We start from the raw sequence: 25,025 nt of genomic DNA, 5'->3' as shown, positions 1-25,025 counted from the left end.
GTTATATAATATAGGAACTGTGTTTCTAGGATGCCATGGAACTATATAAGAGGTCAGGAAGGATTTTTTCCCCTGTCTGTGTCAAACTGGCTGAGGCTTATTAGGTTTTTTCACTTTCCTCGTAGCATCATGGAGACACAGGTTACACAGGAACAGGAGTTAGAAATTTGCATGAATGTTTAGTTCATCACAACTTGCAACCACTGTACAGTGCAGATAAAAGGCCAAAAGGGCCAATGACCAGAAATCAGAGAACGAGGATTTTGTTGGTGGATCTCAGACCTACGGGAAAAGGGGAGACCGGAAGACTTTACAGACCAAGGTCCCTTTTTGGTACCTTCTGTCCCCTTTACAAGAGGGGAGGGTGAGATGATTCAGCAAAGTGAGCTGAATCATAGGGGTAAGCAGTGGAAAGTCTACCCTGTGTTAAGGAATATCTGATAGGAGCCCTGTAAACCCCACACTGGACCCAGTTAAAGGCCTAGTACAGGGAGATGGGGCAGATAACACCCCACCTGGGTATTAAAGTTTAATAAAGTTGTGGCCTTACAATTAAATCCATCCCTATGCCTGTTCTCATTTGCCTGTGTGTCCTGATCAATGTTCATGCAGCACCTCTTACTGACTAACCATCAATAGAGCAAAAGTCATTGCTATGGTAGCCATCTGCTCAGCAAGGCTTTGAAATAACAGGACTTGTAGAACGAGGCGTGGAAGGAAGTCTTGGGCTCATTCAGTGAGAATTATACAAGTGAAACATTTTCAGATAGACAAGAATACTGATGTAAATTACCTGTAAAACTTTTCCTTGGGGACTGTCTTCAAATGACAAAAGTTGCTGATAAAGAGGTTCAAGCGTTTTTCTTGCTACCTTTGTTTTCTTTTTGGCTATGCAGGCTCCATTTTCTAATAGATACACCTTTACATATGGTGCTTAGAGGGGAAGAAATGAAGAAGAGTAAGTGAAAGGCTAATCCAGATTTTGCAAACTAGCTGCAATGTTCTATCGCCATTCGCTGAGTCCTGTCATTTAGTAGATAAATACCTTAATTAAACAAGTGCTTGAATACAGTATTCAGTAACTATGAACCTTTATCCTTATGTAACATATTCATGTCTATCAGAATTCAAACCTTCTCTGTATGTCTCTCTCTTTTGGTACTGTCTACTTTATGCATCAATTCAGTTTTTTAACTGAAAAAAATCAAACATTTCTTCAATGAACAGTATGTGCCACAAAACTGATCCAAAGCCCATTAAGTAAGTAAAGGACACAGACTTCAATGGGCTTTGGAACAAGCCTCAAGTAGTTTATGCTTTCAAATAATCTGCAAGACAAAAAGCTGTGGAGAGAAAGATTCTAAACTGATTTCTATTTTGACAGAAGAAAACATGCTAAACATGTCACTGTATTGTCCCCTTATTCCTCACTGTATACTAACATAGTAGGACAATATATTGTAAAAAGAAAAGAAAAGAAACATCAGGTATCTGTCTGCTTTCTAAGTTATGTATCTATTCCAAGCATTTTGTTAACTTCCTCCTCTCCCTTAAATTACTTATGTCACATCTTCAACACATGCTTCCTTTCCCTTCCCTATAGCCAAGGAGGCACTTGCTGTTATTAAAATAGCTGTAGTCCTTTAAAGGGAGCCCAGAGCACAGCATCACCAAAGACATTTGCTGTTAACATTTTCTCCTGACGTTGGGGTTGAAATGAAATCTTTATACGTACATGTATGTTTTCATACCAGGTTAGTACATTTTTACTTTGCAATGTACAACGAATGCTATAACCCACTGCTATTAGCTACTTGTTAATAGATTTCACTCACTTGAACAGTGAAGCCTCAGAAATTTTTCTGTAGACAGAACTTAGTGTGTTAGCAAGGTATTCCTATTCACATAAATAGGTTCTTCTTTTCTTACCTGGCAGTGTCTTTGAACCTGGTTTTACAACAAGGCCACGGGCTCGTATTATTTCTACCTCCAACTGTCCTTTTTTGTCCATCATTCCAACCTGGATATCACCTGTGAAAGGAAAATTTTGAGACATTGCAATTCAAGAGCATCCAATCATATATAAACTAGTGACATGTTATGGAATTAATGTATGACATCTTCTTTCTTTCACATAACACCAACAAAGTCAATAAGGAATTAACTATAATAGATACTTTTTAAAGATTTTTTCCCACTGCTATTTGAGGTCCTGTACAGTACAAAACCCACTACAGATAATATTCTCATCTTGGTTTCTCTCCCCTAATCTAAATTAAATTTCTTTTCCCCTTTACATACACTTCAGTGAGCTAAGAGTCACTAAAAGAGCCATTAAAATACATTTGTAAAGCTGTTGCAAACTATTTCCATCATGCTTCTAGTTTAAAAAAATATGCATCAAAAGATGTTTGTACATTTAAAGATTATATGAACAATAACTACAAATTTTTGTATTTAAACAGCACTTTTCACTTGACAATCTCCAGCTGCTCATACCAGTGGGTAAGTAATATTATCCCCATTTTACAGATCGGAAACTTAGGTACAGAGAGATTACTCTAGTTTTGAGTGTCTGAATATTTTAATAAGCAACTTTAGTCACCTAGGTCCTGATTTCAGAGCTGTTGAGCATCAACAACAATAACCAATTTCATCTGAAGATGAGGTCGCGATAGTTAGAAGACACTTTTGAAAATTTGGCCATTGGTGACTTGTTCAAGATCACACAACAAGTCCATGGCATGGCCAGAACTAAAACTCAGCTCTCATGATTCCTATTATGGTTCTTTAATTACTAGATCACAAAGATTACGCTAAAACTACAGGAGTACTTGTGGCACCTTAGAGACTAACAAATTTATTAGAGCATAAGCTTTCGTGGGCTACAGCCCAATTCTTCGGATGCATATATTATCCGAAAGCTTATGCTCTAATAAATTGGTTAGTCTCTAAGGTGCCACAAGTACTTCTGTTCTTTTTGCGGATACAGACTAACATGGCTGCTACTCTGAAACCAAAGATTATGCTGAAACTGCAAGATATGAATTCTTACCCATAGATGGTGTTGCCAGCGTTTGGCGTCCTACTAGCTGGGCAGGGCCAAGTCCATCTAGAAAATCACTGAACTGGCTGTCAGAGGCCAACCGCACACCTGGGAAAATCAGACTAAAGGAAACAGAACAGTTTAAATTACCATTTGCAAGCTCTTTTTAACAACCTCAACCAATGGCAACTCAGGCTCCAGTACACAGTTGATTAGGATGATCTAATTCTCATGTTCTCTCCTCCATTATGACACTTCTCCATCTTGTTCCTTTTTTGTTACATCAAAGATATTGTTAATTCCTGTGCTATTAATAAGGGCCTGGATTCCACAAGCTACTTAAGCACATATTTAACCTGAAGCACACGAGCAGTCGCATTGAAGTAAAGTTTTTGGCAAATATTTGTTTACATTTTTAAGTGAACTCATTTTGACTGTATTTGCTTTCTACAAATACTCAAGCAAATGAATGCCAGTAATGGCAGAAATGTTTGGTGAAATAGTGAACTTTAATTGAGCATACAAATATTCATGGAAACAATTTTCAGAATAACATGCATGTGTATTTGCACCTGAAAACTCTTCTTATCTAATCAGGAAACAGAAATGCACCATAAGGCTTATATAATTAAACAAAAGAACTCAAATTTCATATACTAAAATTTGCCTGTGAACAACTACAGACCAAAAATTAGTCACAGAAATTATCTAGTTAATAACTAATACTTTTGACACAATCTTTCTGTGGATGATTTATGATCAGAAAAAAGAGGAAAAACAGGTCAAATTAATTATTCATTACAAATTATTTTCATGGCTCTAGCCACATAAAAATTATGTACTTTGATACACCAAGCTCTGTAGAGTATATTGCCGGGTAGAGTATACCACATTCGTATAAACCATACTTTGTGAGACATTTGTGTAAACTATTTGTGCAGATTTTATTTAAAGAATTATTTAACTTGGGCCCTCTTGAAAAAGCAAAGTGTAGGAAGTTAAAAACATAGGGCCAAATCTTTACTCTTGCCCATGCAAAAACACACAAAGGGTCACCTTGACGACTTTCTAACAGGTTGTGTCAGTATAGGCAGGGGTATTTGGAAAAAGAAGTAGGTTCCGATTATAGAATTTGTGGATCATGGAAGATGTGCTAGAGCTTCCTCTGCCTGAAGTAGGTTTCACAGAGTAGAAAGACTCCTGATGGCAGATTCTCCACCAGGTTACAAGAGGTACGATGCACTTAGTACACGCATCTGTATTCCTCCCAACCTATACACTCAGATCCTAGACCCACTGAGAACTCTCTGCAGGTCTTAGTGATGGTGCTGCAAAGTGACACTAACAACTGCAACATAGGCAGTAGGCGATCCCTCCATATACAGATCATAGAAGAACATTTTAGACATTGTTTTTACTCGGAAAACTTCCCTCAAGAAAATTGATTTAAATGGGAGTTCTGCCCTGAGTATGGACTTTAGGATTCAGCTCCTGTTTTTTTATAGGACTAGTTTAGTGGAGAAACATAAGACAAGAATATCATAACCAGTCAATCTTACTCACTTTCCCTCAGAACTGTAGCTATTCATGCTGCCATCTGTAGATTCCCGGCTGGCCTGACGTGTCATCCAGTTTCTCATTTCCACAGCCAGCCCAGTCTCTGTGCTTCTTTGGACAGTGCTCCGCAGCTTCTTACCACCGGCTTCTGTAAAAACAGACCAGAACACTTAGTGGTATCTCACTATAATAAATAGATTTACTTTGAGGGCAATAATATAGACAATACACATTATAGAAGGATGCCAAAGTAGGAATATACAAATATGTATTAAAAATACTGTGCACATATATTTGAGCAACAGACACTTTGACACAACAATCAGCAGACTGTGATATTGTAGATCTTTTAAAATATATTGGTTCTATGAGTTGCTGGTTTTTTATGACAGCATTGAGAGAACGAGAACATAAAAACCCTTGAAATATATTCAACTCACAAAGGTAATTAGATTTATTACATACACAATTGAGTGTAGTTAAAAATATTTTGTCCTTTGATAAATGCACTCTTCTCCAGCGATTCTGTTGAAATGTTACTATTAAATTAAAACCTACACTATTTCAGAAATGGTCTGATTCAGGTTAAAAAACATTTGGTCATCATTTGCTAAATGAAGTTATAGATATCTATTATTGAGGAAGGTGAACAACAAAATACGATCCCTATTTCAGATCTTTCCTTTTCCTTTCCTGTTATTTTTAGTTAGTTAGCTTTATCTATGTATTGCAGAAGAAATTCAGCTTGTGCTTAGTTTTATGCACAATAATATGGAAATTCTATCTCTATACCTAAATGGAGACATCAGTGCTTACATATGTTCTATTTTAATTTTAGATACTGAAACAGACAAAGAAGAAAAAATGAATAAAGTAGAATTTGGGTGTAGTGATTTGACATTAGGGATTATGATCTATTCTCCAGGTGCCACACTTGTTGATAGCCTTGACAAAAAAGCTAAGTACTGAAGCGGCATAGAGACTAAACTTCCCTCTTTCATGACTAGAGGTGGTCATTCCAAGTCATGTCTGAGCTGCTATGGTATCTCTAATTCCAGCGAATGGTGTAGGGAAGCTTGAATTCCAGTTGCTTGGCCCTGTTCTATGGATAAATAGCTGACTTCAGCCTGTATACTGCCCAAGGCTTTTACTTTTAATCACTACAGTGATATGATGAATAATAGGACGATTAACTTTGCTGCAAAATTTTGGCCACTCATGAATTTAGCATCCAATAAAGCAAAATCAGTTTTTGCTACATCAAAACTAATTACATCCATCAATATCAATAAACATAAATACAAGAACTAAGAGCTTTGTATTAGATCTGAAAAATGAAGGGCAAAGGGTGACAATTTCATTTATATCTGCTTGTACTGTTCCAAGTGTCTACTGGTTTTATTATTTAGATTAAACTAATGGAAGTTGACAGCCAACTTCCAACATTGGTCCAGAATTGATCTAAAATCCAGTTACTATGTCAGGAACAAAAGAATATTCTTACACAGCTACATGGCCAAACAGGCATCTATCTACTGTACACTGCATTACAGTGGAGACCATATAAAAGGTTCACAATATCGGAAACCGCATACTCTTCACATTAAGAGACATGCGTTCTTAGCCCCATTCAGTGTTAGTTTTTGTTCAGTTTATATTCAAGTACTGATCATTCCCAATTCAGTGTTGTTATACTCTCTAATGCAAACATGATAGAACACTTCCACTGTGCATGATTCTACAAGGTCACTATAATACACCTTCAGAATGGTCTTTTGGTCTTGTCGTTAACTGTTGTTAATCATGTAAGGAAGAGTGACAATTCTAAATCTATTTGCTTTGACTCTTCAACAAAACTTACGTTAAGAATGAACACATATGTTGCAACTTGATTTACTGTGAAATTATGGAAGAGGCAAAAGAATCATCAGAGCAACAGCTGCTCAAGGCTCAGCACATGTGCACCTATTTCACCAGCTGTTCTGAGTGTGGCTATTGTGGTTTCTCATTTTAAAATATTCTTCTTTTCCCATATCCATTTTATCTGAAACAAGTGACTCAGTTCAGATGAGAGGTCAGAGGGATGGCTGAGTGGAAGAAGGAACATTGCTGATGCATGGAAGTTACCAGTCCAAAACTAACCTAAACCTTTATGTGTGTGTATAGGTTCCTAATCTGGAATAACTTTAAACACCCTCATCATCCCCAGCCCTTGATTGGGGTTGAAATAAAGTTGTATGAGGAATCATTAGTAATCGCTCAACAGAAGTCAATTTAGAGTTGTCTTATGGTCTCAAAAGAGACTGTCTGTCTTCTTAACTGCACAACACCACACCTTTATTTTTTCTGGGTATTTCTGAGCCACTTCCTTTTCTCTTTTCCTCTCTGTACTCACTTGTATTTGCATTGATATTAGTGACAGTTATGTCTGTGCACCCATAAGAAGAATATATCTCTCTGTCTTGCCCCTTGTTACTTTGATAATTCAAACCTTACTATTTTCACCATTATTGTTGTTAAGTGACTCATTGTAAGATACAACAAATATAAAACCCATAATAGTTGCAATTCATATTTCACGTGATCATCATTTATCTAAGAAAATCTAAGTGGAATAGTGAATAAACCAAGAATGAAGTTTTATAGTTGTACAGAAAAAGTATTTGACATTAAGGAACAAATATATACTACTACCCAAAAAAAGTAATTTGTGCTAAATCTTTAGTTGCTTATTTGGCCAAAATGTAACAAGGATAGACCCACAATACTTATGATGGAACACTTTCGGAAATTTTTGCCCAAAGCTACAAGGAGTAAACCTTAATTCATCACTCTGCAAAGTAAATTCCAGTACAGCTGCTGATTTGGGAATATACAAAACACACTAAATATAATCATAACTTCTGATCTTTTGTCTTTAATTAACTCCTAAACACTTTAACCTAGCTATAGCTAACTTTATTGATATTGTTACAGCATTGAGTGGTTCATGCACTGGAACCCAAGAAGTGGGTTATTTCTGTTAGGACAGAAAAATAAGTAGATGGCAAATGTAGGCTTATTAAATTATCCTAATCTACTTTTCTTTACAAATGTACAATTCCTGATAATAGGATATGAACAGACAGCACAACTCCTCACAGCAACTCTCCCTGGCTATTTTCCAGAATCAGAGTAATGTTCTCAAACCTCATGCACCATGGGCCTGATTCACAACTGCCTTGTACTTTGCATAGTCATCTACACGTCTGCAGAGTGAGTATAAAATGCTGCCATATTAGAATGGCACCATTTTACACCCACCTTGAACTGTGTCTGCACAGACTACACAAAGTACAAAGCAGTGGTGAATCAAGCCCACTCCAAACTATTAAAATCCCTAAAAAAAACAGAGCAAGTAATTTTGTTGAATAAAACTCTTATTTTATATAGTCTATATGAGGATTAGAGAAGTAGATATATATCCCCATCACTCAAACCATTCAACTCCCAGACTTTAATTTTGCTAGTTAGAGAGGTCAAAAGCTGATCATCTTCAGAGATAGTCTATGTTAAAACTACTAAGATCATTGCATTTCTGGCTTATGCTATTAAATGCATTCATATAATTTTAGGTGGTATACTCTCTTCATGTGCTCATTAATGTTATCAGGAATTCTGTAGTGTCCTGGGTAGAATACACTTCTGTAAATTGTAAATGTTGTACATATTTAGGAGAAATCCTGCCTTTTTAAAAATTATTTTTATTGCACTTTTATTACTATTACTTATATTAGAAAAGTATACATTTGAAACATGCAATAATCATAGTAAAACCAATCTCTACTCAACTTTTGTTTATTGTTAGAGTTGCAAAGGACCATTATACACATTATCACCAGGATCTGTGTAACATTTTTGAGCAATGTAGAGAGTGTTTAAATAACTCACCACGCTCTGTTAGGACTTAATGAGAAAAATCTTGCCAAATAGTTGGATGACATTACACAAATTAGACACAGGCCTAAAGCCTATTTTTGCAGGTGAGATATAACAGATGAATATCTATACGACCCCAGGCAGCACAAAGAACATTATTTAAACAGACCCCTGCTGCCAAGGTTTAGTCCCAAACACTCTCCTAGATATAGTGCAAGTTTCACAATATAGTGGGGACTGCAGGTGTTTTCAAACAGTTCCGGCTACACATTTGTAACTCCAGCTGAAGCAATGGTGCCATGGAGTTTTACTATTTTGACTATATGGGAAACATCCAACGAAGTCAAAAGAGGAATACAGTTTTAAAGCTCTATCCAGTCACTTCAGTCAAATATTCAGGTTGCGTTAGGCTCTGACTCTAATAGGTCTAATAAATGTCAGCCTGTCAGCAGATCTTTTCTAATTTTCTCCCTTGGTTTTCCTGGTAGACTTGGGTCCCAGAATATGCAAGTTATGTTTCAGTCACATTTTTAATTTTGCTCAAGTTGTTTCAGCATTTTTTAAAGATGATCTAGACATCTATGTCGCACTCATCACCACGGTATCTGAGTGTAGTTTGTTAAGTCCTCTTGGGGGTGAGGACAGACGTACAAGCTGCCTGAAATCACCTCCAGCTCTGCCAGAACAGCTGTAAAAGCAGGTGACGCTGACCATGGAGGGGCTAATTCCAGGGCAACCGAGAGCTTTGCTGATTCAGTGCATCTTCTAGGCAGCTTTGCCAAGCTGCTGTTTAACATCATACACCAATATCACAATACCATTTAGAAGAGGAAGTAAAGGTTTGTATGAAAAAAGCCAAACAGCAAAAAGCTGGGAGTTCAGAGTGGAAGGGGCTGGGTGGGGTGTTTTTATGAACAAGTGCAAGGGACTGAGGTGGGGTGTTTTTATGAAAAAACAAACCCCAAGCTGAATCCCTTATACTGTGACTGGGAGTCTGGCATGCGGGGGCGGGGGGAGGCAGGGAGATGCCTGGGTCCTCTGGGAAAGTTTGCAAGGGAGGAGGTCCCCAGTCCAAAGGGGTGTAGGATGAAAAGGCCAGGGGAGGGCTTCTGGGGGGCAAATGGGGAGCAGCCTCTAATCAGAATAATCTCTTTTCGCTATGTTAGAATGCTTTTTTCCTAACCAGGCTAGATTCACTGGTGCACTCCAGCTCCTATGCCACATTTTGACAATCGAAACCTGGTCTGCTCAGCCAGTTAAAGTGGGGGCTTGTCTACACTACAGACACTACTGCAGCACATTTATGGTGCTGCAGCTGTTCTGCTGGAGCGCAATAGCATAGACATGCTACAGTGGTAGAAGGTGTTTTTCTGTTGCTGTAGTTAATCCACCCCATGAATGAATTCTTCCTTTGAGCTAGCAGTATCTCTACCGGGGCTTAGGTCGGCTTAACTAGTTCACAGCCCTTAGCAATGTAATTAGATCAATCTAAGTGTTCGGTGTAGACCAGGCCTGGGTTAATGAAATAGCAAAACGTAGCTGGAGTATACCAATGAACATGTCCCTATAGGGAGAAGGATCAAATCCTACCCAAACATTGTGTGTATCTCAGTGGTATTTAGAAGATGTTTCAGTTGTTGGTGAGGGCTGGCTTTCTATCTAGGTCAGGTAACATTTCTATGATATGGAAGCACACATACTATCAGTGCCTGACTTAGGCCTTGTTTAGACTGATGGCGGCATTGCTGGCATGTAAGATATGTGAAGTTACACACTGCAGTGAAAATTAGGCTGTGTCCACACTGTGGTGTGTAGCTACTTGTGGTAGTGAAAATCAGGCCTTCCTTCTGCCAGAGCCCAGAAAAAGCTTAGCAAACTCAAACTCACCATTTTTACATCATGGAACAATCTCAGACTGTGGCAGTGTGGCCATCTAAAAAGTCACAAACTCAAGTCACAGGGTGAATTCCTGAGTTCTATGACGTCAGTGTCAAAATTCCCATTCATTTCAATGGGGCCAGGATTTCATATTTAAAAGTGGCTGGATTAGACAGGTGGAGATTGTCACCCAAACCTTTCCCCATGCTAAATTTGATTTAATTTTGTTCCAAATATCAAACACTTCTTTCAGTAGGGGCTAAACTTTAACTGTCAGTTAATATGACACAGTAATGCTAAAAAAAATTCCTTTGATAGCATCTATATGTGACTCAGGCTTTGCTGTAATACCATATAGATGGCTATTGATGTGTGTGTGTCCACCATACAGTTCTCTCTGGCTGTCTAATTTAGAATTAGCTTCTTAATAATGTTTTTTACTATACATACCATAGATAAAAATAATAATGAAATAAAATGTTATTCAGAATAAATAACTGGCTGAAACTTCAATGTCCACACAGATGCTTCAACATAGAGGCAACTAGGAAACATAAAGCACTCTGTATACTGGAAAAGTTGCTCAATTTCTTATCTCTTATTCATGATTGTTACAATCATTATATCTCAGCAATACAATTTATGTCATAAATTGACTAAGGGCTAGCTTTTCCAGTCTGCTAAGTGGCTCACAGTAGTCTTAAAGTGGCTGAAGATTGCCAGTGGAGAATTCTTCCTATGCAGGGGAACTCTGAGTTACCTCTGCCTTCTATGCCCAACTGCCACCTCCTGGGGGCATTCTTGCAGACAGGCTGAGGGGGAGATGTGGTGAAGTAGAGCAAGCTTTGTTACACCCAATTGTCCACTGTCATAAATTCTCTGTGACATAAGCTAAGGCTGCCTATGGGCAGGACCTAACTTGCACTGAAGGTCAGGTGATTCTGAATCAGGGAGCTCCCTGTGTCCATCCTTCTCCACTATATTTGAGCATAACTTGGATGTAGTGGGGAGTCAGGACCTAAATCAATTTCCATTGGGCTATGTTCTCTCAAACATGGTATTAAAAATTGTAGCTTAACTCTTATTAATAAATTTGATTGACTTACAGTTTGATCACTTCTAAAATGAAGATTATTATCCACATTGTATCTTTCCAGATGTAAAAATATACATATATGTGTATTCAATTCAATGCTTTATGGACCAAAGGTCCTCCAGTCAGTTTTACAAATCCACACAAATGTCCCGAAAGACAGATTTTCCATTTGTACTAGTATGTCTGATTTAGCTGAAATTTTTTGTAAAAGCTCATATGGTGAGACATCTATCTTTTGCCTACGCACCACATGCAGCAGTTATTCCACCTCAGGGCTGGAACAGTTTACTCATGAAATGAGTTTGGGATCTGCCTTTTCAGATGACTGCATACAAAGATCATGGAGGGGAGAAGTTGTTTGTGTATACTGCTCACTTTGGATCAAACCACACCTACTTATGGGATCTGACAACATATGAAAGTAATGATATAAAATGTTTCAGAATATGGCAGATCCTGATCTGTGTGCGGAGGCTACTTAGAGCCCATCAAATACATCTAATGTTTATTTTCACAGATTCACTCAGTGTGTTTGAGAGATGAATTTGACTTCCATGCCTTTTCATTCCCTTTATAACCTCATGTGTATCCAAAATATCAGGCAGCAGAAACCCAAATTCACACAAATTATGTGGGAAACATATTTCAATGTTTTCATTTAAATTACATGAGAATCATTGTCATATATGGTTGAACTCAGAATATGGTCAGTTATTAGAGGTTAACAAAACACTGAAAAGTGTACATACATCTTTTTTTTTGTTTGTTCTGATAGAGAGTCAAAAACAACCAGGATGGGAAAATATACAAACTGATATTACAAAGAGTAAAGGAAGGATTGTATATATGCCAATTCATTTTTAATTAGATATTCTAGTTGTTCCTCTACCGACTTACTATCCATTCACTGGAAAAGTTCTTTAAGGTGGTTGAAATTTCATTAAAATACCAATCATCAGTTTTTAACATACAAAGGCACCTACCGAATAGTAATTATTTATCTAGAGAAACAAAGTAAGTAGGCCAAAATAAAATAACTAGGTGCACCAATACCATGTTGATGAGACAGGATACATATAATAATTGTAACCCATGCTAGAAAATGGAAGAACAACTGTTTTGAAATGTACAGAGATGTTCTTTTAAAAGAAAATCTAAATACATTCAGCATAATTGATGGTAATTTAATTGCTTTAAAAACAGCATGTTTTTAACAAGAAATTTTTGGAGCATATTTTAATTACTATTTCTGAAGACATAAACCTTAAATTCCTTGTGATAAATGCCAATTAAATTTAAAATAGTTCTACCTGTAAAATTATGAAAATGCCCATTTATTTTTTTCTGTTTTCTTTTTCAATTTTCAAAACATGAGCTCAAGAAAAATCATTTGTAGCCTAGCAAGAATTTGGTATTATGCGTAAGTACATATATTTTCTATGAGTACACTCCAAACGGTAAATGATAAAAAGATAAAATTTGGTTTTTCAGGTTCTTTAGGTGTTAATTAGGTAGCTCAGTTTTCCTAATTTTCCATTAGAATTATCTATTTTAACTACAGTCAAATCTGAGTTGAATTAATTTACTACTGTTATTTGGGAAAATATATTTCCAGTATTTTTCACATAAGGGTCTGATCCTGTAACTCACATAAGTAAATCATATTTATGCTAATAGCCCTACTGAATTGAGTGGGGCTACTTTCATGAACAGAGATTATTTACATGAGCCAGGATTTACAGGATCTGGCTCTAAAACTAGGTCTTTTGCCTACATCCATAAAATGAATGACTAAGGAAGTGTTAAATAGGGACAGTATTTAATTATTCAAAACGGACTGTAACTGTTTTGGAATTGGTGTGTTAACTACAGAGTAAGAACTGTTGGCAAGCTCAATCTTGCCAACAAAGTCTTAGAAGAGTGTATTTACTACTCTCCAGACAGTTTACTAAAGAAAATAAAACCGAAAAACCCAGGAACACTTTCCTGTATAAATAATACTTAGCAAATGATCTAATGTCAAAATTACTCTTAATGGTTTCATTGCCCATGTAAAAGGCTTCTTCTAAATTACAGCTCAGTTCTGATTTACAAAGCAGCGTGTCACTAATTACACTCTTAACACAAAGAATTCCGAGCGTATTATTATTTATAATACACGCAACAGATTCAATTATATATACGTGGGGCGTTCAAAATGTAAACAGGAAGCCATTTAAAAACGGGAAACAATCTACCGTCGAGGACCTCAGCACTATCCTCATCTAAATGGGGAAAAACGAAGCTCGACAGTTAAGCACTGAGCTGGTTTTGCACGTTAGTCGCCACATCATCCTATAAGAATCCAACCACCGCTTTAAACAGCAAACGTGACACTTTCCCCCCCTTGCTTTGCTTGAGGGTTACAGGGACAAGCCCACCATCGGCGCAGCGCTCCCCGGCCAGCACGGGGCATGGCACCGCGCTCCCCAGCCGGCAGCCCAGAGCGGAGCTCCCGGCCCTCGGGGGGCTGCGCGCTGTCTGAGCTCGCTCCTGCCCCGTGGCCCCCGCAGCTCTGGCTGCCACCCCAGGGTTCAAGGCATCCCCCGCCCCGGCGAGTCCCACGTACAGCTCCTTGGAGTTAGCTAAACCGCCCGGGGCATCCCCACCCCGCCGCCAGCCTGCCCCGCGCCCGGCTCCTCACCGCCATCGTCCTCCTCCTCCTCCTCCAGGGAGCTCATGCAGGGGAAGTAGACGGCGAGCGCCTCGAAGGAGGCGGAGAGGCTGCTCCGGCTCGGGGACCTCTGCACGCTGCGCCCCGCGCGCGGCCCCTGCCGGCCCATCCTGCCTTTGGCGCGGTACAAGAAGCGAGGCGTCTTGGCGGCTTGCGCAGCCTGGCAGCAGGTGCCGCCGGAGCCTCGGCAGCGGGGAGGGGGCAGGCGGCCCCTTTCCCCGGGCTACGGGGCTCGGCGGGCGCACAGGGAGCGGCCGGCCCCGCCAGTCAGCAGGCGACCGCGTTCCCGGGCTTGGCGCTAGACCCAGCTCTTCTCTGCCCTCAGCGGCTCTGCTGCTGGCTCAGGGGAGAGCGAGCGGCGGCGGCGTCCAGCCGAGCCCGGGAACTAGCCGTCAGCGAGCCCTGCCTCCAGGACTGCTGCTGAGGGTCGGAGCCAAAGCCATGTCATGTGCAGCTCGCAGCTCGCAGTCAATACCGACTGCTCGGCGTGAAGGCAGGAGAACAGCCAGCCCCGGCTCTGCTGGCGCGCGCAAAGCGCTCAGCAAACTCTCTGTCGACTCCTCTCTCTGTTAATAGGTGAGCTAGCGAGTGAGTCCCCCAAATCCAGAAGTTGAAGCAGCGGGAAAAGGGCCGCAGGCTCAGAGAGGAGACAGTGCTAGAGAGAGCAGCTGGTGTCAAGGTTTTCTTTTATCACATTTGTCCGTCTACTTTACTTTTTCGATAGGGGGCTCCTAAGGAGCAGCACTACTGCCTCTGCTCATGTGTCTTCAGCATTCATGGCGTGGACTTCATAGTTGGTTGTTAGTCTACACTTTTCTATCACCCCAACTTTGTTAAATGGTATCAGAACATATAGAATGTCTCCTTGGTGGTGCAATCTGTTAGTTTTATTAATAGAATATGTAGTACTTGGATATTAAGCACAAAACAACCCAAAGCACTGGCTATGGTAAAAAAGGGCTATTTACTACAGTATTGTAAAACTTTCACTGTATTTAATAAATTATTCTACAACAATCTGCCACAATGCAAAAGAGGCATCAAGTCAACAAAACTGCTTTAGAACTCATACAAGTGGAGCTTTCTGACTGGCTATTTTATATCCATATATATAATGCCCAGTAAATGAAACATTAACTGTTTTTAAGGTTATGTATTAACTCCTCAATAATAAATTATTATTATGTAGGGTCTGAATGCAAAATGCCTAACTGATGTTCATGCAAGATGCTTATAGGATCAGGTCATTGGAGCAAATTTTGATTGAGTTGGTCTCTTGAAAGGAATATTCATGCCTAGATAATAAGAAGTTATAAACGGTCAATATTATTATTCTTCCACTATGGTAAAGAATCACTTTTAGATGGAACATGTGATCCCTCTATACTCATAAAAAGTGATTCTTGTGTATTTGTAATCATGTGCCACTAGCTATTTTTACAGTGTGCATCACATTTTTTTATTTCCAAATCATTATAATCTAGTATTCCTATTAAGCTATATGTTAGATATGACCAAATAAAAAAAGAGAAAGAGCCAAATAAATGGAGAAAACCTTGCTCTTCTTCCGTGAGCAACTAAACAAGAAAAAAACGACATTAAAATGTCCACAACTGAATGTTAAAATGAGGCTATGGGTATGCCTACCCTGTAATGTAAGCCCAGGGTTCGAAATCAGGCTCAAGCCTAACTTCTGTCTACACACTAATCGCACTAACCCAGGGCTTGGTCCCAGGATCCCACAGAGGTGGAGGATCTGCACCTGACTCAAGCCGAAGCCCAGGGTTCAAGCCCTGTTGCTTTGCAATGTAGACGCAGCCCCACTGCACTCACGCTTTGGAAGTCTGCCAAAAGTATTCCACAGTCCCACAGGCTGACTTTCTTTGTCCTCTGGACAGTCAAGTTTTTCCACACTGTGCCATGAACAAAGGTCTAGAGCAGCCGCATTTTGGGAGAGCACTAGGAAGCCTGGAATACAGGCAAGTCTCATCTTACGCGGGGGTTCCGTTCCGCGGTTAGTGCGTAAAGGGAAAACCGCGTATAGTGAAACACTCATTGAGTTCAATGGCGGGCAGAATCGCCCGCATTACAGATGCAGTTTTTATATTGTTTTTCTTTTTCCCCCCCGTTTTTGCCGACCGCGCAAAGCTGAATTTGTGCATGTTAAATGTGCCTAAGATGCGACTTGCCTGTATGAGTGGTTGGACTCAGGCCCACATAATGCAATGTTGGAGCGCCAGGTTGGGACCCAGGGTTCAGCAATTCCTAACCTGGGGTTACAAATGAGTGTAGATCCTCAACCCTAAGTTAAGAAACCCAGGGTCTGCTAACTTGAATTTTACTAACCCTGTGCTTACATTGCAGTGAAGACATACCCTGTGGCAAATTTTGTCTGTAATATCACATGCTGCATTGATATTCAGCCACTCATATTATATCATTTTCCTTATATTTCACAAGGCTGTGTATCACTATATTTTTATTAGAACAAAAAAAACCCACCCCAGATATTCCATGCAGTACATTTTAAATTATGCATATTCCTTGTCAATGATAAACCTACTTGAGCCTGTTTGTCATTTATGCTTAGACACCTCCTTCTCCCACCCCTTGTACACCACTGGGGCAGCATAAAGGGGCTTTAAAGTGGGTGTAAATGTAATTTATGCCACTTCAAAGCCCCTTTTCACTTCCAGAGCTGTGTAATGGAGCCATATATATTAGTTTCTATTATAAAATCATCAATAACATTTAAGGGCTAAATTCCACGGGGGGGGGGGGGAGGGGGATGGGAGGGGGAACAGCAAAGTAACAGATTGTGCACCATTATTGGTTCTTTCTATATAATTGGGATAACATGTCTAATTTACCCAAATAATGGATTCGTCAGAGCTACCAGCAACAGAATTCTCTCTAGTTAATACTCTCCACCTTGGACTATTCTGCATTATATTCAGTTACTTGCAAACTGCAGATAAACTTTGTTTCAAGCTAAGGATGGAATGCAAGTCAACATTTTTTGTTTGCAGCTCACTCTAAAATTTAAATCTGTCCTAAAATACAAAAATAAACTGTAAAATACAGTATTGAAATCAATGGCTAAAAGGCTTGTGGGTCAAGTTTTCTACACCTTTACACCGGTCTTCAAATACATGGTTGAAGCAGAGATGTAAAATGGCCTTTGTGTTTGCAGATCATTCTGCCTATTAATATAAACTAAAGTGCACTAAAAATAAAATATTTGATATGTGCAAGTACTGCAAAATTCTGAACAGAATTGCCCATGGTTTGATTTATTTTAGTTTTCACTAAAGAGTCCTTTTGGGATATAGAATGTAAAAACAGTAAATCTTAGTTACACTTCAGTTGAACTATCACTGATTTCCATAAAAACTGTTGCATAAAAATGAAAAGAAATATGACAGGGACACAGAGGAAAAATAAAACACTCGTTGAGCAACTACAACTGTGACTTGTACAGAAGCCAGGACAAACAATAGAATCTGCTTTCAAGCATGCCACAAAATTTACACCATTTTTTAATCAATTTCTGCCATTTTCCCTAAAGCATTTTCAGGAAATTTGTAGCACACCTTTTGAATTACCAAAAAAAAAAAAGAAAAAAGACAATATAAGCTACTGGACAGAGTATGGAGCTGTGAGCTAAGAATTCCAGAGTTCTAATACTGGTTCTAGCCCTGACGTAGGGCATGGCTACACTTGCAGATGTAGAGCACTTTGAGTTAAACCAGCCTTTGTAGAGTGCCGTAGGGAAAGCACTGCAATCTGTCTACATTGACAGCTTCAAGCACACTGGCGTGGCCACATTGCAGCACTTGCAGCGGCATTAGGAGTGGTGCATTATGGGCAGCTATCCCAGCATGCAAGTGGCTGCAACGTGCTTTTCAAATGGGGGGAGGGAGGGTGGAGTGTGGCAGGGAGTGTGTTGTGTGTATGTTGGGGGAGAGTGGGTTTTTGGGGAGCTGAGAACATGTCAGCATGCTGTCTTGTAAGTTCAGACAGCAGCAGACCTCGCCCTCCCCTCCCGCCTCTCTCGCTCACACACAGCATTCCACAGTAACGGCTTGCATACCGGCTGTCAGAAACGGAGCTTTGAAAGGGCATTTCCGCATTCCTACAGGAGTTCAAAACAATGACAAGAGTGGCCACTTGACTTAAGGGGATTATAGGACGTTTCCGGAGGTCGATCAGAGAGCAATAACGCAACACCTCGTTCACACTGATGCCTGGGCATTGTAGCCAAGGCACAGCAAACGTTATTCCTCTTGCCGAGGTGGGATACCAGCAGCACTGTAGTCGCAGAGTCAGAGCGCTCTACGTGTCTTGCCAGTGTGGACGGGGAGTGAGCTAGTGTGCACGGGGTTCCTTTATTGTGCTCTAACTCGCAAGCGTAGCCAAGCCCTTACTGTGTGCCATGGACAAATTTTGTGTCTTCTCTATGAACAAATTTCCTCTTCTGTGAAATGGGTATATTATTAATATTTACCGGTAATTATTATCTCCATCTCACAGAAGAGATGGAGTTGGAAAGATTATAACTAGTGCTTGTATTGAACTGAAAATATTTTCAAGCTTTCCTTGTACGTCAAGTTTTCTACACCTTTAATAATTTTTGCTGCTCTCTGCTGGACTTTTGGCAATTTGTCCACATCTTTTCCAAAACGTGATGCCCAGAACTGGACACAATACTCCAGTTGAGGCCCTACGAGTGCTCAACAGAGTAGAAGAATTACTTCTGGTGTCTTGCCTACAACACTCCTGTTAATACATCCTGGAATGATTGGGTTTTTTTGCAACAGTATTACATTGTTGACTCATATTTAGTTTGTGATTCACGATAACCCCAGATCTCCTTCTTAAGCAGTAATTTCCCGTTTTGTATTTGTGCTCAGGAACATAAGAATGGCCATACTGGGTCAGACCAAAGGTCCATCTAGCCCAGTATCCTGTCTTCCGACAGCATCCAATGCCAGGTGCTTCAGAGGGAATGAACAGAATAGGCAATCATCAAATGATCCATCCTCTGCTATTGCTATTGACTATTCCTGTAGTACTTTGTATTGTCCATATTTAATTTCATCCTATTTATTTCAGACCATTTCTCTAGTTTCTAAAGATCCTTTTGAATTTTAATCCTGTCCTCCAAAGTGCTTGCAACCTGTTCCCAACTTGGTATTGTCTGTAAGCTTTATAAGAGTACTCTCTATGCCATTACCCAAATCATTTATGAAGCTATTGAATAGAACCAGACCTAGGACAGATCCCATGTAGTTCTGGGACAAACTATTAAACTTCCTTACTTTGGACCACATCCACCCTTCCCATGCTTAAAACCACTGGGAGGAGGTCTGGTAGAGGAAATCTCTGCAAGGAAGCTTCCTCCACCCGCCTCTAAAATCCTTCCAAATTATCCCATTAGGGAAGCCACCGCAAAACCTTTTGTCTCCTGTGGGATCCTACTCCACACACTTTGCAGATTTTAGGAAACCATCTGTGCTTCCCCCTCACTGTCTATATCCCTCAACATTTCCCTACCTGTCTCCCTGGCAGTGGGGTTCCATTGGAGCTACAATATGAAAGATTTCTCTTGACCATGGTTGCCTCCAGTTTCATCTACATAGAAGATATAGCTGCCTAGATAATACTGTTATATGAGAAAGAAAATTATGCCTAAGCCCTCTGGGACTTGCGAAAGTTCAATGTAACTCCACCCCTGGCCTGCCCCACTTCCATACATTTTCCATGGCATAGGACCCAACACTCATGGAACGCCCTCCACGGGGTTTGTCAGGAGGAGATGTTGTAGTATTATAGAGGAGGCCAAGTCCCCTTCCATATGTAATGGGCCTCTTTCCACATGTAGGAGGGTCCCAGCTATGCATGGATCTTATAGACACAGTCGAGGCCTCATTATATATTTTATACGTTTTAACTGAGTTTTGCCCTGTAATCTGTTTGTCATTCCAGCCTCAGCCTTCACTAAGCAGCAGGGGCTGGTCTGACTATAGGCAAATTAGACAATTGCCTAGGGCATCAGATTTCTGGGAAGCTGCCCAGAGCAGCAGAGTTGGCCCAGTTCCCTCCATGACAGAGAGGCAGCTAGGCCAAATTTGAGTGGATTTATGTGCCAGGTCACAGTGCCATTCACTAAAATTTGGGACAGAGGGGCAGCCAGGCCAAATCTGCTGCAGTAGGCCCGGACCTCAGCAGATTATCTTGAGTGTCTTCAAACTGCCAATGCAGTTACAGAAGGAGAAAAGCATTTGTTTCTTACCATAAAGAAACCATTTGATAAAGGTCTGGAAGGGGGGTTACAGACTGATATAATAAGCTAATAGGAAAACAAAAAGAGAATATGGGAAGTCTTATTCTTGAATGTTAGAACAAAGGACTAAAAAATATTCACTGGAAAAATACATTATCTGTGGTAATACTGTTTTAATTATAAACACAGCTAAATGTAGGAACAGCTAGATTTTGCCTGTAGCCTATTTACATTCAATATCATGATTACTGAGATGTAAACAAATTCTTACATTTGAAAGAGAAAAAACAGTCTCTCACACAAAGAGTCCATAAAATGTTGCCCACATTGTGTGGAATATGTTTGATGTGAACTGAATCTAACAGCATCCCCGGTGACTCACACCACTGAAGACTTTCGTTCAGATTTTAGTCTGAGGAAAATAGTGCCGGTCATACCACTGAAAGCAATGAATGGCAGAACATTCATAATAGAAGTCAAAAACACTGACCAAATTCTTCCAATATATGAATACTGATTATCACGGGACAAAATGTAAAAGCTTTCTTTGATAACTTTATGTTGGAACTCCGCAAAGGATTTTGTGAAGTCAGAGTTCATGTGTGTGCTATTTGATAGTGTGTTTCATTTGTATTTGGAGTGACAGACTAAGTGTTTTTTTCTAACTGGTCAAATGAAAGATTGTGTGGTTCTGAATATCCTATGACTCACATTGCTTTTCATAATATCATATCAAATCAATTGATAATTTCAGAATAAAATTGTTATCTTCCTAAATGTGACTTTTAAGCACAGCTAGACCAAGAGAATAAAACAGTGGACCACCCAAAACTAGATTCCTTAAGACCCTGCACTACACTGCCATTGGAATTTGCATGGAATAAATGTATTTTGGAAACACTGTCAAAGGACTATAGGGTGACCAGATGTCCCAATTCTATAGGGACAGTCCTGATTTTGGGGTCTTTTTCTTATATAGGCTCCTATTACCCCCCACCCCCATCCCGATTTTTCACACTTGCTGTCTGGTCACCCTAAAGGACTATTCTGAATCTCAAAGAGCTCCAGAAAAGAAGTTTTTCATATCCCAGAGGAGAATGTTGTGCTGAAGCCATTACAACATTTTCCAGACCAGGATCTCAAAAACCTGGAATAGCAAAAACGTTATAAAAGGCATTCCACACGCCATATCATATGGACTATACTGTGCACTTATTTTAGTCCTCAAATTTACATTCGGTAAAGGAAATGCCGAATATGAGATGTATATGGTCTAATTTTTAGAACTTCTGAGCACCCACAGCTGTCACTACTATGAATTGATGATCTGATTTTCAGAGATGACCAGTGGGAATTGGAGATGCCTGGCACCTCTGAGACCTAAAGTGCAATAATTATATACTGGTTTATGTATGTAGTAGAAAGAGTAATGGATATAGCTCTCTGTTCGCTGTGAACCTAAGATGATTCCTACTTTAAACAACTGTGATTTTTATCCCTCAAACACATTTAGTTTTGACTTTTTTTCTGTATGGATCCATACATGTTTGATGTTTTAAAGTATGTCACAGTAAGCTACAAAGTTTTGTTTTTACTGAGATATAAACTGTTTATTGACTTAAAAATGCTGTTTAGAAAATTATATACATTTAATAGACTAATCTTGAATTAGTAAATAAATAAATTTAAAAATTACAAATTAAAGGTACATTAGGTACAGGATTAGCCTTCACTGGTTAGCTACTGTCCTCCTGTCTCTATATACTTTCCCAATACAAGGACTTCTCCCTTAGTATTCCTTGAGTAATTGCATAACAATTAGTTTGATGTCATTTTTTCTAGCTCCATTCTTTTTTCAATATTTTTTGATATTTTCTGAGCATCCAGTGTTTAGTAATTTGATATCAACCCTTAAATATTTTTGCTATTATACAACTGACAATAGTTGATTTCCATTCTCGTGATTCTCATGCATTTCCTACTTTGAGGATCAACTTCATCGCAAGTGTTAGTCTACTGCAGTTAATGGATTACTTTAGCCCTGATAATTATAATCTGAAAATCCTGATTAATGAATGATTGAACCAGCAATTATTTGAAGATCTCAAAATGATCTTCCCTGCTTCTCTTTTGAACACATAAGTCTCAACCTCTAAAGGTGAACTTTTGAGAGATGTAAAAAAAAAAAAATCTCAAAAACCTAAGATGGAAAAATAGTTTGCTTTTTCTTTATGAAAAAAAAACAACCAAAAAACAAAGGGCAACAACAAAAAGAACACTCTAAATTAGACATTTTAAGATCCAAGTACGTGCTAGATGTTCAGATTTTAAAAAAACAACACAGCAGAATTACTAGCTCTGCACATGACCCTCCCTCCTTTATTATACCTTAATGACCATCAAGGAGCTTTGAAAAAAAAATCCCTATGGATTATTTTAACATTTGCAAAACTTGAAGGCTTTTTGTCTTATTTAAATAAAATATCCTCACCATTTCCTTCTGGTGTTTATAATGAAACTACAAAGTAGGGTAAGTCACACTCTGTATAATTAGACCATGTGAATGGTCTATCCATGCATTGGCACACTCTATATAGTTCAACAGTAATTAATTAAGGCTTATGAACCAGATCAGAATACTTAATTTAAGTCAGTTAATGCTGTTTTGATTAAAATAATATTGCACCTTGAAGATCACAGGAGAATTTGCAAACTGGGGAGGAGATCAACAAAATATGTTAATTCATAATGTTTTCAGTAAGGATGAGAAAAGAAGGTGCATAGAAATCAAAGCACATACCTTTTTAAAAAGAAATATATTTGAGAAAAAATGTACACTAAACAATATAAATAAATATATAGTTAATATTTAGTGATTTTAAAGAACTGAAAATTCACACAGCCTATCCATTCACTTCATTCTACCCTTGTCCGCCCTTCTTACTTAGCACATGAATCCAGATAGTCTAAAGTATTCTATAACCTCTCAGAGCCCTCAAATAAAAAATAGACTGTCGGAATTCACAAAATAAAAATTCCTATTTATTTCTTTATAACTGCATGTATTCCACACTGTAGGGATCCAACACATATTAGATTACTACAGTATAATTGAATTTGGTTCCTGAAACCATGTCTTTATGAGACATGACTTGTCTCCACCCATAATTCAGACTTCACTTCATAAATGGCAGAAGCTGTCTAAAAATGTTGACTTGATAGTAGCCTGTGATGCATGTTGCATAGAGTTATTGTAGCTGTGTTAATGCAGCAGTCTGCTGGCATTATTTAATTATACTGTGGAAAAGCTCTTTCTGATCTATATGCTGGTATTTCTGACAGTAGTTGGCCACAGAAACAGATTCCAGTATAATGCTATTAAAGTTGCATAAGAAAATAACAAATAGAAACAATATGGCAAGAAAAAGAAGACACATAAAACAAAATAATGTAGGTACCACACCCTGCTTCTGACTAAGATAAGTGCTGTAATGTCTATCAAGAAAAAACATACAAGGTTTGCTGATAATTTTGTTGCTGGAGTTCATGTTCAGTCAGCCATTGCAGCCATTTTCCAGGTTAAGAAAAATGCACTGTCATAAAGCATTGAAAGCTTTTGGAGAATCTGGTTGTCAGCACTTAAATGAGACATTTGAATGTGAAAGTCTATGCCTTAATTTTGACATCACCTTTAGAAACTTAAAAGTCCTCTAAATGCTAATCATGGAAGCAACTCTATTTCAGGCACCTTTATGCATAATGAAATGGTCTGTTTTTCTTTATATGACAAATAATGTGTGTTGGATATGTTATACTATAGAGTGCATTGCTTTACTGACTAGCCATCAAATGGCCCTGAGATTTCTTTTGGTGTATAGGACCTTGCACAGCTCCTCAGCGCTACTGCAAATTTCACTTAGGGCTCAATCTTGTAAAGTGTCTGCATTGACTTCAGTGGGTATTGAGGGCATTCAGGACCTCATAGGAGTGTTTCACACTATTAGCCCTTAACTTTTTACCCACTGACTTCATTGGGACTCCATGTGGGTGCAGAAATCCATAGTGTGGAATCAGATGCAGGACTGGGGCGTTAATGTGGGGCTGAAAGAACAAAGGGCCTTCTATGGCACATAGGACTGTCTGCACATGGGGGGTGGATTTCACCTCCAGAGTTCAGTTCTCTAAAGGGTCACCTTAATATAAAAAGGCATCCATTAACTCACTGACTACAAGAACTGGAGTTTATAAAGCTGCCAGTGTAGATCAGGACCCATCCAATATTCATCAGTTTTTCCTACCAACTTAATTTTTAACTGACAGAATCCCAAATTTTAGTTTTATTTTATAGATTTTACAATTGTTGTTCTGTTCTATTTAGGTACTTATGCTGCACTCATCACTATAGGAGCTGAGTCCTGGAAGCATCTTGCAGCCTGGTTCCCAAAATGACTTTTCACCTTAAGAGTGGCACTCACAATACTGACACCCCTTTCTTCTGCTCAACCAATACACGAACAACCCTTCCCACCCA

At 39.1% G+C, this 25,025-nt stretch overlaps 1 protein-coding gene and 1 long non-coding RNA gene across 26 annotated transcripts in view; one reads left to right on the top strand and one right to left on the bottom strand.

Annotated features, from left to right (window-relative positions):
- LOC135981784 (uncharacterized) overlaps nucleotides 1-7,168 on the top strand; it is a 49,766-nt gene extending 42,598 nt beyond the window's left edge. Inside the window, exons 4-5 of one of the 2 annotated variants that reach the window (XR_010598945.1) lie at nucleotides 2,466-2,505; nucleotides 6,658-7,168. This is a non-coding gene — a long non-coding RNA (uncharacterized LOC135981784). Of the gene's footprint in view, nucleotides 1-2,465; nucleotides 2,506-5,441; nucleotides 5,580-6,657 lie in introns of those variants that run through there. The other variant, XR_010598946.1, reaches the window with a different exon arrangement.
- The window catches only part of RIMS2 (regulating synaptic membrane exocytosis 2), a 782,248-nt gene that overhangs the window by 3,466 nt on the left and 753,757 nt on the right, over nucleotides 1-25,025 (bottom strand). For 23 of the 24 annotated variants that reach the window (XM_065585993.1, XM_065585982.1, XM_065585999.1 and 20 more), the window contains 4 exons: nucleotides 4,610-4,751; nucleotides 3,056-3,168; nucleotides 1,930-2,031; nucleotides 794-933 (listed from right to left, as the gene is read on the bottom strand). In XM_065585993.1, coding sequence (XP_065442065.1) covers nucleotides 794-933; nucleotides 1,930-2,031; nucleotides 3,056-3,168; nucleotides 4,610-4,751 — 497 coding nt within the window. Of the gene's footprint in view, nucleotides 1-793; nucleotides 934-1,929; nucleotides 2,032-3,055; nucleotides 3,169-4,609; nucleotides 4,752-14,178; nucleotides 14,466-25,025 lie in introns of those variants that run through there. The other variant, XM_005306015.4, reaches the window with a different exon arrangement.

The sequence above is a fragment of the Chrysemys picta genome, chromosome 2 (genome assembly GCF_011386835.1).
Source record: "Chrysemys picta bellii isolate R12L10 chromosome 2, ASM1138683v2, whole genome shotgun sequence".
In the NCBI taxonomy this organism is placed as follows: Eukaryota; Metazoa; Chordata; order Testudines; family Emydidae; genus Chrysemys; species Chrysemys picta.
This window is presented reverse-complemented; position numbering and strand designations above follow the sequence as displayed.